This window comes from Taeniopygia guttata, chromosome Z, assembly GCF_048771995.1.
Source record: "Taeniopygia guttata chromosome Z, bTaeGut7.mat, whole genome shotgun sequence".
NCBI classification, from domain to species: Eukaryota; Metazoa; Chordata; class Aves; order Passeriformes; family Estrildidae; genus Taeniopygia; species Taeniopygia guttata.
The window spans coordinates 3,744,213-3,760,713 of record NC_133063.1 but is presented as its reverse complement, the minus strand read 5'-3'; the positions used below and the strand labels follow the sequence as shown (position 1 = coordinate 3,760,713).

General features: G+C 45.3%; 1 protein-coding gene across 6 annotated transcripts in view; it reads left to right on the top strand.

Annotated features, from left to right (window-relative positions):
- Positions 1-16,501, top strand: part of MYO5B (myosin VB) — a 147,785-nt gene that overhangs the window by 82,845 nt on the left and 48,439 nt on the right. For all 6 annotated transcript variants that reach the window (XM_041711112.2, XM_041711113.2, XM_041711115.2 and 3 more), the window contains exons 15-18: positions 1,313-1,462; positions 2,071-2,168; positions 6,643-6,729; positions 15,152-15,263. In XM_041711112.2, the coding sequence (XP_041567046.2) occupies positions 1,313-1,462; positions 2,071-2,168; positions 6,643-6,729; positions 15,152-15,263 (447 nt within the window). The remainder of the gene's footprint in view (positions 1-1,312; positions 1,463-2,070; positions 2,169-6,642; positions 6,730-15,151; positions 15,264-16,501) is intronic.

The window sequence follows — 16,501 nt, the reverse complement described above, 5'->3', positions numbered from 1 at the left end:
GTCTGCAAGAAATTTGCTCATGTCATGCAAATAATTTCCTTCCCACAGTGGTGTTGAGGCTGCTGTCCTAACAAGCTGTGAGAACATCCCACAGAACAGGGCTGGAGTGTCCCTGTCTCAGCCCAGAGACGTGGCAGAGAGCCAGGCAGCCCTTCACGGCACAGGGCTGTCTGTCTATGTCTAAAAAGTGGTAAACCACAACACTCTTCCTGGGATCTTAAGTGGAAATACAACCAGACTGGGCTTTTGGAGGAGCCTGAGGTGGGGGCAAGAGTGCTAGGCAGCTGCCACTGCCTTGTGCTGGTGGTTTTGGGGTGGATGTGCTGGGCATGGTGTGCCATGGATGTGGGGAATGTGGTTCTCTCCCTCAGGTGCTCCAGCATCCGTGCTGCTGGGAGGCATCGTGGGTGCTTTGGCAGTGCCACCAGGTTCAGCTGGTGATACATGACATCCCAACCTGCTGACAGAGAGGGTTTTTACATTTAGGGATTTCCCCTTTGAATGTAAATGCAGCTGTGGCAGTAGCCAGTGTGGGCGTGTGGATGGATTCAAGATGTGAAAATTCAACAGCCTTGCTAACAAGACCAGATTTATGGTGGCTTACTTAATATTCAGGTTCCCCAGCTTAACATAAATCTAAATATCCTGCTCCCTAAATAAGAATTAAAAAAAAAAAAAGGCATTCACTGCCTTTGCCAGTTCACCTGTTGTTTATGAAGTGTAAATGTTGCTGCTGGCTTGCCAGAAATACCAGGATGAGGGATCTGTTGAGCTAGATGTGGTGCTTCCAGGGTTGTGGGATGGTGGTGCTGCCCTGAAAGGTGGGTAATTAGGGAGAAGGTGTTTGTATCCCTTAATTTGTTGAAAAGCAAGGGTGCCTCTGGGGCTGTGGTGGGGCCTGGCTGCTGCCTGTCCTCACAGGAGATCCTGTTCCTGAGATATGTGCTGTACCAGCAGCATCCTTGTTGGGACAGGGCTGGATAAACAGCCTGAAACAAAGCCTTGGGAACAAGAGTCACTCCTGTTCAGGAGGTTTTGTGCCTTGGCAAGACCTCAGCAATCCAGCCTCTTTCTCTTTTTAGGCTCGCTTGATTTAATGTGCACGTTTCGAGGTTTTGTGACCTGCAGCACAGAATGGTCAGCTGCCCTGCTGACGTGGTTTATGTAGACAGCTCTTCTTGCTTTCACTTTATTGCCCTTTTTCCCCTTCCAGGATTAGGATGGGTGCAAAATGACCTGAGCAATGGGATTTGGGTGGGCTCATTCCCCAGCGAGTAGGGCCAGAGGTGCTCAAGTGTTGGCTTTGTTTCAGTACCAGATGGTAGCAGACTTATTCCAGGAGGAGAAGGACGCCGTGCCCACCACTGCCGTGCCAAAGAGAGCACCCCGGATCAACGTGCGCTCTGCCAAGCCAGCCTTCAAAGCTGCCAACAAGGAGCACAGGAAAACAGTGGGGCACCAGGTAATGTGATGTCTGAGTGAGTCAGTGACCACAGAGCAATCCAGTTTAACATCTGGCTGCTTCAGTTTGAAGCAGAGGTAAATAAAAAGCTGTTGGGGGTGGAAAGAGACTTTCCCAGGATCTCTGTGTTCAGCTGTGTTCTTTGGAAGACTTCTAGTGGTGTCTCTGGAACAGCAGGCATGAGTAGTCTTGGCTGAAAGCCGCTGAGACATGGTCTGGGGAGGGTGGAGGCCACTCTGGGATTCACTGGACAGTGTCCCAGTTTACTGTGGAGCCCTTACACTGAAACAGCTTCAGAAAAGGAGCATTTTTCCCCCTGAGGGCAGTCAAAAAGTACAACGGGGCACAGAGAGGTTGTGCTGTCTCCATCCTTGAAGATGTTTCAAAGACCCAACTGGGCATAGTCCCAATCTTCATTGCTCATGACTCTTTGCGCTGGAAGCCCTCACCCCCCCGGTGAATTCTCTTTGAATTCTCCCTGCCTGTGCTGGTCCCACGGGGAGGTTCACGCTGTGTCACACCCACGGGTGGCCCGTGGCACTGCTGGCTGGGGCTGCAGGGTCACAGCTCCTTGGTGCCTCCTCCAGATGGGTGGTTTTGTCTTTCAGTTCCGCAACTCCCTGCAGCTGCTGATGGAGACCCTGAACGCCACCACCCCGCACTACGTGCGCTGCATCAAGCCCAACGACGAGAAACTCCCCTTCAAGTAAGTGTCCCTGCCTGTGAGCAGATGTGTTCAGCTTCATGGCAGCAGGGCAGCTTTGGGCTCTTCCTCCTGCTCAGGAGCTTGGCCCTTCCTTTTAATGCTGTTCCTGTAACTGGAAGCTCTGTGTGGGTTGCTGGAGAAACCTTTTTGGGTTTCAGCATGTGGGGTTTGTGCCTCTGAAATGAGGACTAATTCAGGTTCTAATAATTTATAGATCCTTGCTATACAGATCCTTGAGCACCCTTGCTTTTGCAGGGAAATAATTTATAGATCCTTGCTGTATAGATCCTTGAGCATCCTTGCTTTTGCTTCTTGCAGTTTTCATCTTAGACTTGCTTTGATTTAAATAACTGTAGTTCCAAACAGTGAAAAGAAAAGGAAATTAAAAAGAAGAGATAAATAGTGGGCTTCCAAAATGAACAGAAATATTGTGTTGCTTCCAAAATAAATGCAGAAAAAGTAAAGACATGGCTTGTATCAACTTCAGGCAGCTGAAGCAAAAGGCCAGTCCTGATCTTTGTCCGTAGTTCAGAGATCTATCACAGGCAGCAAACACTGTGAGCAGGTAGTTGTTATCCCTGTTTGACCTCTTGGTCATGGATTTGTGCCCAGTTTTCTTCCCTGTAACTCCAGGAAAGCTTGGCCATTAATATGCAGGGACCTTACAGATGTGATGTTCTCAAAAGGCATCAAGTGCAGGTGGTGACCTTTAAGGAAGAAGGCTGTAAATGTAATCCAGCAGCAGGGAGGCATTTCCCTCCAGCTGATCTGATGCAGGCTGAGTGCTCCCAGTGAGCACAGAGCGATTTAGGAGTGCAGAGACTGCTCCAACAGTGTCCTGGAAGGAAGGTAAAGCTTCTCTAAACAGACTCACCCTTGGTCATGATGTGCTGGGGGAGATGTATCCACCAGGAGGCTTCCTGGCTTGACTCTTCTGCGCCTGCAAACAGCAAAGTGAGGGGCATTCATCATTGCAAAACATTGAGAAACTGGTTTCTATTTACCTGATTCCTTTGATAAGTAGCTAGCAGTCCTGGAGAAGGCTGTCTGTGGTGCGATCTGTGTTCCTGTGCTCTGCTGATCTGTTTCACACACCATCCTGTAGGAACTGGACGTGCTCGGGCTTTGGTCTCCTCTTGCATTTTGCAGGGGGTGTTCATTGTTCATTAAATGAAATTCAGGATTACACTGTGTGATGGACTGTTTTCTTTAGATGAAGCACAAAATTATTCTCTGACTTGCTGTAGTGAGAGTGTGGTGGGTGCTCTGGGTGGTGAAGTGGCTTCATCTTTCCTATGGGTCTTTCCAAGACTCCATGTCCCTGCTTGGCTCTCCTTTCAGCTCACCCCTCTTCACTTCTCTGCCTTTGAACTTTCAAATTCAGTTTTTCATGTGATCCTCAGGATACATTTAATATAATTCCATGGATGTGCAAGCTCCTGGTTTTCAGGGGGCAGTAATTGAATGAACTCAGTTGTATCCCTGAGATATTGTGGGTGGTAAGCACCAGGATGATAATTCTGCCAGTGCCTGCTCCTAGTCCAAGTGCCAAATCCTGCCCTGTCCAATGTGTTGGTGAATGTCCAAGCTCAGGATTTTGGGAACAAATGACAGACCAAAGTAGACACAAGGATGGTTCAGGAGGAGGTTGCTTTAGGCTGTGGTGATGGGGTTGCATCCTCATCCACAGGGGGTTCAGGTGTCTCCTGTGGGTAGTTCTGCAGGGGACTCTCCCCCCTCACCCCTCATGGATTGCTTAATTGGCATTGTTTCCTGGGGATCATGGTCAAGGTTGGTCTTGCTGCCACCAGCTTGAGGATTTTGTATCCTTAGTCTGGCTCAACTAAAGTCACAGAATCCCAGGAGCAGTGAGGCTGGAAAAGTGCTCCAGGATCATGAAGTCCAAGCTGTGTCCAATCCCCGCTGTGTCACCAGCCCAGAGCACTGAGTGGCATGTCCACACCCTCCTTGGACACTCCAGGGATGGGCACTCCAACCCTCCCTGGGCAGTTCCAGTTCCTGAGCACCCTTTCCATGGGGAAATTCCTGCTGCTGCCCACCCTGAGCCTGCCCTGGCCCAGCCTGAGGCCATTCCCTCTCCTCCTGTCCCTGTTTCCTGGAGCAGAGCCCGACCCCCCGGCTGTCCCCTCCTTTCAGGAGCTGTGCAGAGCCACAAGGTCCCCTCTGAGCCTCCTTTTCTCCAGGCTCAGCCCCTTCCCAGCTCACTCAGCTGCTCCTTGTTGGACTTGCTCTCTTTTTTTATGCGTAAAAGTGGGATCTAGAGACACATGCTGGAAAATCTATAGTGCTGGGAAACATTTGTGAAGTGAAACATCATCAGCATTGCTGCATGTTAGCACCCAAGTGTCTGTAGCATGCAGAATAGTCCATGTTATGATTGTTGTTCAGTGAGAAAGTAAGTTTTCTCTTTCTAGAAGATAACATTTTTCAGCTCACAGGAGCAAGACATTTTTACTGAAATGAGATGCTTACCCTGGAGAATGGGATGGATGTAATGGCAGCCCTTCAGTACTTAGAGGGGCTGCTATGAGGAGTGGTGTGTGGTGGGAGGAAGGAGCCAACAGCCCCAAATTGACACGGGAGGTTCTGACTGGAGATAAGTAATCCTGGTTTTTTTTTCTCCCTGAGGACAATCTGTCAGTGGAGCAGATCTCTGCCCTGAGAGGTTGTTCAGCCTCCATCTGTGGAGGTTTCTATCAGTTTTGGCTGGATAAACTCCAGGCTATGGGTCTGCCCCCATAGCTGTCCCAGCATTTGCTGCCTCCCTTTTGAACATTGGGGTTGGACTGGAGAGTTCCTCAGGTGACTGCATTCCTACTTCACAACTTGCTGAAAAGATAAAGTCTGTAATGGGGCTGGAGGGTGTTAGACTCCCGTCCTGGACACCTTGGCACCACACAGGGTGCATCTGTCTGCAGGCTGGGTCTGAGGTTAATTCCTGCTGGAGAAGATTCCTGAAGAGAGATGTGCAAGGGGAATGCTTGACTTCAGGTTGTTCCTCTGTCAGTTTTCCTTTTAGATTCTGCTTCACGCAGGGTTTGGGATCTTTGACTTGGGTTTCCAGGCCAAAAGCAACCTGCCAGGTGTTTCTACCTGCCATTGCAAGGAAAAGGAGTTTGTAATAAGGTGTATTTTCCCACTTTTAAGGTCTTAATTTCAGCATTAGCTCATAGCTGCAGCTGTTGCTGGTAGATGACTGTGGCCTCTCTGGTGTCTGCATTTCACCCCCATTGAGAAGGGCTTTGCTGCTTTGCAGAGTTTCCCTTGGATACCAGAGAGATTTCCCTGGGATCTTCCAGGACTGACGCTTACCTGTCGATCTGCCACTCCTGTTTATTATTTATTGTTATGGAAATTGCACCCCTGTGGGTTCTTCCTTGAAGTGAGTGACAGCCCAGACTGATTTTTCACCCTGCACGGTGTTGGTGGTGTTGCAGTGAATAACTTGCTTGTAGACTTGACAGGTCCAGGGAATTAAAAAAAGCACAGAGAAAGAAGACTATTTTTCATGCTGCTTTTATACAGAGAGCAGAGAGCAGGCAGAATTATTCATGTAATCTTGACTTGCAGGTGTAAATATTTTGGGCTCTCAAAAACAGAAAAAACTGGCATTATATGAGAGGCTTTGTTCTGGAAACCTCACACAGCTATGGACATCTGCATCATGTCAGTCTGAGCTTCATGCAGGGACTTTTCCAGCGCCTTCCAGAGCTGGAATCTCCCTGTGCATTCAGAGTCAGGGTGGAAGGAGGGAGCAGCCATGGGGGATGCTGGTATCTGGATTCATTCTGTGCAAGGATGGTCTGATCTGGGAGCGAGTTTTTGCCAGGAACCACAGGAAGCATTGCCCAAATATTCAGCTGGAAGCTGCCATGAGTTTTTTTGGCACAAATTGCTGATGGAAATGAGATGTCAGTGGTAAGGGATGATGCAAGCTTTAAGGAGGAGAGCAGAAACACCTTCAATTTCCATACAGTGTGCACAAAGTCATTAGTCTGGAACAAGACCACCACTGTTCTTGGAAAACTTAGTCTATAAACTTGTGGGGCCTGTTAATTACCTGGTTTTGGTATGGAATTGAATATAACAGACTTATTTTGCTGTTGAATTTGATTTCTGTAAATATGTTTTTGCCCTGATAGCTGGTTCACCAGGCAGCATGTGGTGGGGTAGCTTGTTCCCTTATTTATTGTGATTGTACTGCTTTACGAAGACAGGTAAATTCTGGCTAAGGTGGTCATCAGGTGGTCATCCTATCACAAGAACACCCCTGGCACTGATAGCAGGGTGGTAGCAAGATTTCAAGCAACTTGAAAATCAGACCTTTGTGACAGGAAAGGTGTGACATCTGTGCAGCCTGTTCCCAAAGCCGGGCACGGGCTGTACTGAAGTTTGAGGGGGCTGTGGGGTCTCTTTCACTGTGTGCTAACTCCTCTCCTGAATCGAATTGCAGGTTTGATCCGAAGAGAGCAGTGCAGCAGCTGAGAGCCTGTGGAGTGCTGGAGACCATCCGGATCAGTGCAGCTGGCTTCCCATCCAGGTGCTGGGCTGGGAATTCCCTGGGGGTGTGCTGCTCCTGTCGTTTACTCAGCACGTTCATTGTACCCAGGGCCAGGTTGGACAGGGCTTGGAGCAACTTGGGATGATGGAAAATGTCCCTGCTCATGGCAGGGGTGGCACTGGGTGAGCTTTAAAGACCCTTCCAGACCAAACCCTTCTGGGGTGAGGGAGGAAGAAGAAAACTCTTGTGTTCTCAGGACAATTTTTATTTAGGTTTGGTTATATCCAGAATAAATTTTCTGCTTTTCATATTTTTTTGTTATATTTTGCCAAACTCCCATTATGTTCTGGGTTCTTCAAGTCAAAGATATTAATTATCAAGCAAAGAGGTGCAGAGTGGGCATGACAGAGTGTCACTGTGAGAGAGTCCAGTGTTCCAGCTGATGCTTTCAGTTTGGTCCTGAGAGGTAATTTGCTCTCATGAAGCCTCTGAAAAACCTGATGCATGGCAGATAAAGGATTCCAGCTCGGATGCTAGGTGGACATCAAGTAAGAAAACAACAGTTCTGGAAGCAAGCACTCCCTAAAGCCCTTCACTGTTTACTTGAAGCCCCTTCCATTGTTTAATTTGCTTTCTTTGGGGGTTTTTTTTGTTTGTTTTTGTTGGGGTTTTTGTTTGTGTTTTTGTTTTGGGTTTTTTGGGGTTTTTTTTGTTTGTTTTTGTTTGTTTGTTTGTTTGTTTTTTCCCCTGGCTTCAGTAATCTGCTGCAATCCTCATTTCAGTCAGAAAGAATTTTTGATTCTACTTGCAGAGAAAGAAAATAAGGGTTGTAAATTATTGTTTTAGACTTTCACACCGCACATCCAGAGCATCCCAGGCTTCAAACTCTTGCATCGTAAAAAGGAGGGTTACGGGTGGTGTGGCTCCTGCTGATTGAGATATAAAATTCACAAGAGGTTTTTAAAGCCTAATAAATCAGAAAACATAGACTATACATAAGTCCTGAAGATGACAAGGGCAAATAATTCTAAAAATGCATCAATTGCATTTTAGTGCCAAGCAGCTTTGTGTTAATGTCAGCAAAGCCATCAGCCTTTTTATCCGGAACAAAGAAGTTATAAATATGCTCAGTGAAGTGTTGGCCAAGCGTGATGTGGAACACCATGAGAAACTCCCTGTCCCGGATTTTGGGGAGGAGGGTGCTGCTCTCACCTCCTGAAAAGCTGCAGAGGGTTGCTGGCAGGCGAGGGCAGCAGCTGCAGGTTGAGGTGGCTCTGCTGCCCTTCACCTCTGGTGGCCAGTGACCTCTGTGAGAGGCCACAGCTGGTGATGGGGTCCTCCCTGACCAGCTGAGTTCAGCTCCTTAAAGAGGAAGAAGGGAAAACAGAAGAAGGAGAAGAAGAAAACTCATGGAACATAGTTTCTCTCTGTCCTCTGCCAGTGTGGGAGGGTAAAGATCTGTGACCTCATGCTGGCACTCTGTTAGAAGATCCAGCATCACTTTTGCCTCTCATCTCTGAAGTCTTGAAGGCTTCTATGGGTGTAGCCAGTGAAAAGCTGCTTCTTCATTACATGATCCCTAAGCTATGGTGGGGAATCAAAAATTCCAGCTCACGAGCTGTCTTTTACTACCAGCTTTGCTGCCAGACCAAATCCATCAGTCCTCTTGTAGTAAGAGCCCTGAAACAATGAAAAATCTGGGTTTTTTCATGTGGAAAAGGCCAGAGAAATGCAGTTCTTTGCTCTCCAAGCAAGCAGTCACATTTCCCAGCACAGTCTGGGCCCCAGCTCTGCCATGGTGGGTCCTGGGAGAGTTTGGGCAGCTCTAACCTGAGCGTTATGCTTTTTATGGGGTTTGTTCTGGTCTCATCATGGCTGCACTGATACCCTGTTCCTCTCCATTCATAATTATCCTACAGATTTGTAGCATTTTTCCATTTCTGCTCACTTAACTGCAGTTTATACCCTGCAGCACTAAAATCAATGTAAAATTAATAACTGGGGAGGGGGAACACAGGGGAGAAACCATTGCAGCATCTGGAGACCAGCCAGGATCTATTGACAGCAAAGAATTGACCAGTGCAAGGACCTCTCCACCCTGACAAACTAAAAAGTGATGTTCTCAGCTCTGCTTGCACGCTTTTGGTTATGAGATCTTTTCCCAGGACACTAAGAATACAGAACTCTTCCATCACTGCAACTTGTCAGCTCTTGTTCTTTCTCCAGGGACAAAAAAAAAAAGGGTGCAAAAAGCTATTTCAGCCTTTCAGAGTGCCCTTTTCCAAAGTTTGTGATTCCTGAAGGACAGATCTTTATGTATTTTAATATTTCTAGGATACAATTGTATGTGGGAACAGCTCTGCACCAAATAGAATACTTTGTGCCCCAGTAGTTCTTCACCTTCCTTACTCAGAAAATTCCAATCTTGAAAATCCAGACCCAGGAGTTGGACGATGCCCTTGAAAGATTGTGAATGATTTGTGTATTTAAAATGACTTTACAGACCATCTTGGAAAAAGATGCTTTCACAGGATCTTGTTTTATAGGGAAAGTAACAAAGTTTTTAGTTCTTTCTGCAGTTTCACATGTGGACTCTCTGAGTTTTCATCACAGTGAGCATTGATTATTCCTCTGTTTTTCCTTATATTTTGAGACAAGCTGAGTTTATATTGCTTGATTAAGGATAAAACCAAAAAGGAGAGTCATTGCTTTAAATTTAGACCTCTTGTGAAGGCTCTAAATTTGGAATACTTTAAAACAATACCAGAAAACTTGATCTTGGTGACTTTTGCTTTGCTTGGGTGTAAGAAACTTACCCATAAAGAAACAGAGAATTTCCAAATTTGTTTATCTCAAGGTAAATTTTTATCTAGAAACAATAGAAAAAATCTTGTTTTCATCCTGTTTACCCCTAAATATATTCCAGCATGCTGTCACTAGAGTAACTTTCTGAGGGTGATGTGGCTTTGAGTCAGAGATCTCTGGATAAAACCACCTGCTGCTGAGGAGTTCAGTGTTTTGAGTCCTTAATACTTTTTTACCTCTAAAAAAAGAAATAGTTTTTAATACAAGTGGTGATTGTTCAAACTGTGTAAGTCACAAAAATCTGAAGCCTTAGGCTCCCCACTAAGGGTGTTCCTGGGTTTATTTTACCATTTCCATGGTAGGCTGCGCTCTGGCTGTGTCTGAAATAAATTGAAAATGTATCATTTGCTTTGAAATGTTACTCAGCAGTTAAGAAATCTGTATCTGTTAGCATGTACATAAATGACTGTGATGAATGGAGTGTCTGAGGTGTGTAGGTAGAAAATCTATCATCAGCTTCCCTGGGTAAAGCATGGAAGATGTCTCTGTGCTGTAAAACCATTCATCTTACTTACAGAAACTGGCTGCACAGAGATGAGTCTGTAGAGAACTAATTGGTGCAGATCTCCAGGAACAGCAAAATAACTCTTTAAAACAAGTTGTTAAGTCGGTTCTATCGAAACTGTATATTTTTTTTTCCTGCTGGTTATGGTGGTTTCCAGTCAGTGGTCCAGCAGCAGTGGTCTCCCACCATTCCATCACTCTGAATTGCCTCATCACTGCAGTTCTCTCTCAATTACCCTCTCTGTAGTTGTTATGTATTTATAGTTTAAGTATCCTTGGCATTTGGCTTCTTCCTCTGGCTGCTGGAGCTCACTGTCAGATTCAGCAATTTAGTATCAATGCCGTGTGAAATCCCAGCTGCTAAACACTATAAATATTAAACATTTATAATTGAGCACTATCACGGACATCCTTGGATACATAATTTTTTTTTTTTGTAGAATGTGCCTTTAGCTGTCTGGCTGTCATTTCAGGATAACAAGACTTATAAATTGCTTTGGCTACCAACAGTTCTGTTTGCCCACACCCAACAAAGGTGTAATATGTAAATGGAGGGGCTTTAGCCCCCCTCATTTTTCCCTTTGAATATATTTCAGCTAATTTCAAGCCAAGCCAGCCTGCATGTTTTAGAGCTAATTGAAAGGCAAATATGTTCTGCTGCAGTAAACAAGGCTGAGAGAAATTTTCTCCGGGAACTGCAGCTTCTAAAATAATTTCATGTCAAATCTTGGCTCTGAGATTGAACCTGCACCCTTCCAGATATATTCTGACTCCTCTGGAAAGATCAATATCATCCAGTTCCTTCTTGCTTAATATATTGACCCTTTCAGGGGAGGGTGCCTTGTGGTGCTGCCAGGATTTCTTACACAAAACTGAGTTTGCTCAGGACCTGGGATGATCTTGGGTGAATCTGTTTACTCTGAGTGGAAGCATTTCATGTTCAGTTATTTTAGGGTACCAAAAGAAACCATATTATGGTTAAGAGTTTGAAGCTTTTTTGATCTATTACACTGCTTTCAGCTGTTCACTCAGTGCAGCTGGCATAACTTTGCTGAAACAATGGGTTGTGGATATTTTGGGCAGTTGTTGACTGCTTGGAAAGATGCTTTTTGGAAGCTTCCCTAGAATGTCAACCCCAGTTTCCTACCCACACTCTTCCTTCAATATGACATTGTAATAAATGCAGCTGGCTCTGCTCAGGTTCATAACCCCTCAGTTTTGGACAGGAGCAGCCCCTTTGCTTTGCACCTGGCTGCATTGTTGTGTGAAACATCCAAATCTGGTTGCATAAACTACAGAAAAAAAGATTAATTCATCTGTGGTGTGTGCTATGTCTTATTCCCTCTGTTTCCTTTAGGTGACAAAGACTTTTCTGGGAAGACCAAGTCTCAGGCTCTCAGCCAACCACCCTCCTTGCTGCTTGAGCCCAAGGAGGGTTTTTTCCACAGGCACAAGTTACTTTCCTGCGTCCTTCCCTTCCCTTTAGTGACCTGTGCTGACATCAAAGCAAAATTCAGCTGTTTGAGGTTGGCTTGATCTCAGTTTGAGCAGCATCTGCCCAGTCCTTTGTGCTTCCTCCTTCCTGCTTCTCAGTTGTGCAGGTATAAAAGTCCCCTGGTTCCATCTCTTTTCTCTGCATCACTTATCTGGATCTTAATACTTGATAATAATACGGAGCTGTATTTATTTAGTGTCCCTTGGTGGTTTTCAGCTCCCAGCACTGAGGCTTGCCCATGCTCTGTGTTGTGTGGCAGCATACCAAGCACCCAAAATCTGTTTTTTATTTGATACCTGTCCACAAGCTGAACTGAGGTGTGCCCTTCCCATAGTCTTTCCTGACCTACTAAGCTGTGGGGTAACACAGCACATCCTTTCTCTCTTGCTGGGAGTCAGCATGTCGCTTGGCAAGTACAAATTATGTTTTCTTTTTTGTTTCCATGTTTTTTTGTTTTTGGTTTTTTTTTTCTTTTCCCCTTTTGAAATGAAGACATTGTACCTAGAAAAAAAAAAAAAAAAGATGTATGTGCAGAAAAATAATTTTAAAAGTGTGTGTACAGCAAAGCACTGAGCTTCAGTATTTCTGCACTGGAGAAATCTCCCTTGTAGGGTGGAGGGATCATGTTTGTTTCTCTCCAAGCACATAGTTGTAAGGAAATTTTATACAGCTTTGAGCCTCGAGTGGTTCAATGAGGCATGTTACATTAAAGTTGAGTACTTTAATTGTTCCTTTCTCTGGGGAGGATTCTGCAGCAGCACCTATGAACCCCGGCAGCTCTCTTTTGCTGGTGAACTGGGATGGCAAATATCCCAGTGGAACTCCTCATGGGCTGGCTGAGCCCTGGCGTGGCACAGATTTTGTCTTGATGCCCCATGGACAATAGTACAGGAGCAGTGTGGTGTCAGGGCTGTCATCTCCTGATAAATCAGAGAGTGGTGAGAGCACGAGTGAGGCAGTTCTGTGCCCTGGGGCTCAGCGTGGGGCTGTGAACCTCTGGGAGATGAGGCTGTGGGACTGGGGATGCCACCAGTCCTATAAACACCTCGGCAGAAACCAGGGGGTGTATTCCCTGACTCCTCCAATCTCTTCCAGTCTTACTCCTGAAAAGTGAGTCATTTTTATTAAGGATGGATGTGGAAAATAAATTTTTGCCACCTTGGGAAATGAGAATGACAGGCTTTAGAGGAAGACCCACTGCACAGTGACCTATGATCTATTTTTAAGGAATTCCTGCAGGTGTCTGACTCTTGTTTGTGAGCAGCTGTGGGATCTCCATCTCTCTGCCGTGGTCCTGGAAGATGATGGATTTTGCTTTCTGCCCAGCTTGGACCTGTGCCCTGAGTTTCATATTCTGCCTCTTCACCATCTGCTCTTTGCTGGAAGAGCCTGGGTGGCACCTGCAGGGTGATTTTTTTTCTCCAGATACCAGCAGTTAATAATGCCAGTGCCTGAGCTGACTCTGGCAGGATAATGGGAATACTCTCTCCTTCTCTCTTCCCCCTTCCCAAGCTTTCCCTGGCTTGAGCAGTACCCAAGCCAGCCTTGTGTGCTTGGCTGGATGCCTCGGGCTCTGCATGCTCTGCTTCTCCTCTCAGGTTTGATTTGGAGCTGTGTAAACCCTGGGCGTGCTTAAAATGAAAACATGTTTTATTTGCACAACGCAAAATGGGAAATGTAATTATAAAACGGAGGCACTGGGAAAGCAAAGAGAAGGCAAGTTTAAGTTAAACCTTACAGGACACAAGCTTGTAGTCTTGCATAATCGTTGTGTTCAGTTTTTACCCCAGAGGGAGCTTCCCACAGCTGACATCTTAGTTTTTTTAGTGGTAATCCAGTACTTTTGGTTATTTGAGGGTGAGTAGCCTTAGCTGCCTGGCCTCAGGACTAGCCCATGGAGACAGAGATTAAGTCAGCACTGAATCTGGCTGTTCTGAAACCTATCTGAGCATTCTGAGCATGAGAAAGTCCTTTCATCACAGTTGCCCCCATGAGCTCTCCATTTTACCTTTGGCTTCAGGTGCAATCCTAAGGGTACTCTGTTTTTTGCCAGTTATTCTTTATTAGTTGTGTCCTGGGTGCTATGTGTCTCTGCAGGAGTTACATGTGGCTTACCAGTCCACCTTTTGTCCCCATTTGCTCTCTTCATTCCCTTTGCAAACATTTCCTTCTACTGTACTCTTTTTTAATGAAAAAAAAAAAGCATTTGCTTTCCTTTTCCCTTTTCTGTAGTGACACAAAACTCTGTTGGTTGTGTGTTTTGAAATCAGCAATATGCCCATCTTAGAAAATACCACAGCTTCCAGCCTTGAAGGTGTTTCATGAGAGATTCCAGCAGCTGGAATAGATGATCGTGCAGGTCCTTTCCAACTGAACTATTCTGTTTCATGATGCATTTTGTAGAGCTGGCAGCTGTGACTGCTCAGGTGGTCTCACTCAGCCTCACCACTGCAAACTGGCCAGAAGCATTGCTCTGATCCTTTGCAGTTTATTTTCCCTCCCACACTCTCAATCCCTGGAAGTGTAAAAATAGGAAGAATTTGGTGCAGTAATGCAAAAAGTTAAGGTATGCATGGAGCTTGTGGGTGAAGAGGATGTTTCTGTATGGCAGCTCTTCACAGTTTGTTCTCTTCCTGGTTGCCAGAGCATCCCTGCAGGTAAGGATCAGGCCCACAGGTGGTTTTGTTGAGTGAGGGCAGAAATCAAATCCACTGCGATTCTCTCCAGTCTCCCTTTGATGACTGTTACGCATATTTTGTTGAAATATCAATGATCATTCTGGACATTGCTGGAAAAAGGCTTAGTGTTAATTAAAAACTCAGGTTTTGAGGGGTTTATAACTCACTGTGTTAATTTAGAGAAGGCTGAAACTTGGCAGATGCTGAAGCAATTTCAGTCGCAGTCTGCCGGCTCTACATCTATCACCAGCAGCAGGAGATGATATTTCTAGCAGCAGGATACAGTGCTCTAATTCCTTCAATTAGCATTGCTTGTTTGGAAACGTTGCTGCTGGAGACAGTGAGGCATCTTTCAAGGGGCTGGTTCTGTCTTTCCAGAGCCAAAGATTTTGTGTTTGTTTGAAGGGTGTCAGTCATGACCTCAAGATGGAGCAATTAAGGAGTCAATTGATTGAAATCAGTATTCAGCAGAGTTTGGGAACACAAAAAGCAAAGAACATCTATTTGTTTAATTCTCTACAACTTTATCAAGGTTGCTGTCTAATTTTTATTTTTTGGGCAATCAAGAGATCTGTGATTTCTCCCAGGTTAGGTTCTCCTTTCTGATGGGAACAGCATTGTTGCATTTGAGTGGCAAAGAGCAGCAGATGGGGAAGCACATCAGGGGTGAAAACAGGGTGATCTGTGGCCTTTCTGTTCCAGGCTAGAAAGGCCCTGATATGGTCATTCAGTGTCTGAGACTGGGGCCAGGCTGAGATTGGGGGTGAATAGCTCCTTTTGGATTTGGTCCATGCTGAGGGTAGTGGTGAGAAATCCCTTGAAGTATTTCACACTTTGACTTGTCTACAGCTCCAAGCACTTTATTGTAGTGAAACAGTGCCCAGCATGCAGATTAACCCAGCATGTGCTTTGCTTTCAGGTGGTCCTACACTGATTTTTTCAATAGATACCGTGTGCTTATGAGCAAGAGAGACCTCTCTAAGAACGACAAGAAGCAGATCTGTCAGACCCTGTTGGAAGAGCTCATTAAGGTGAGCTGGGACCAGATCTTTGTCAGGGATTTTAGAAGCACAGAACTCACGGCTTTGATATGGTCTAAAATTGCTCCAGCTTCACCTGCTGCACATGCAGGTGCTTCTCCACCCCAGGCAGCCTGGGAGCTTTCCCAAAATGAGGGAGTCATGCGGGGAGGTGGCAGGAGCAAGTGGGACATGGGATTACATGGTGGAGAGGAGCAAATCATTTCAGTGCTGGTGAAGTCCAGAGTTTGCTGTCACTGCCTGGACATGAATGACTGGCCACTTCTAAAAAATGTGTCCCCTCATCCCTTCCTTCTGGTTTTGTCTGGCCACAGCTGGAGCACATTTCTGGGGTCCACCCTGGGACAACGTCATGAACCTTAGTCAATCATTAAATGACTCTTTGCACAAATGAGTAAGGGAAAAGTGCAGTAAATGCCTTATCTTGATGTGTGGGAGACTTTCAGTGGCCCTGTGTGGAAAAAACATCCGACAGTTTGGGACTATTTTACCATAAATGAATCAGAAGGTTTTTTGACGCCTCACCTTACCAAAATTTACTGCCTGTTTGTCTGCACCACTTTTAAATTGCAAATGTACATGCAAAGGTTTCTTGCTGTTGAATGGCTCAGAATGTGCACAGCACCTTAGACAGGTTTTAATGTTTGATCTATGGTTTTCCTGTGGGGATTTGAGGAATTTACCCAATTGGGGTCCTCTTTTTGCTTTTTGCACCCAGTGTTACCCTTGGCTGCAGAGCCTTTTGCAGCACATGTATGACTTTGTAGATCTAAACATTAATATTTTTGAGAAAGAAATATTTTTCTTGAAGTGCTCTGGTGCTGCATTTCTAGTCTGGAGTAGTGGAAGGCATCCCTGCCCATTTTAGGGGGGTTGGATATACATGAGGTTTGAAGTCCCTTTCAACCTAAACAATTTTGTGATTCTGTGATTTATTTATTTACATAAAAACCAACAAATAATAAAAAACCAAATACAAACAAAAACCCCAAACCCCCCAAAACAAACAAACAACCTCAAAATAAAATAAATCCCAAATAAACTCCTGCACCACAAAAAACCAAAACCAAACAACAACAAAAAAATCCCCAAACCAACCAAGCAAAAAAACCCACAAAACTCTAAAAACCCAACCCAAAACCCCTTCAAAATTTGCATAAATATATGGCATTTAAGACTGAGTCCTAGTGCTGCATTCTTTAATGACTATATAGATGCTCAGGTGTAGT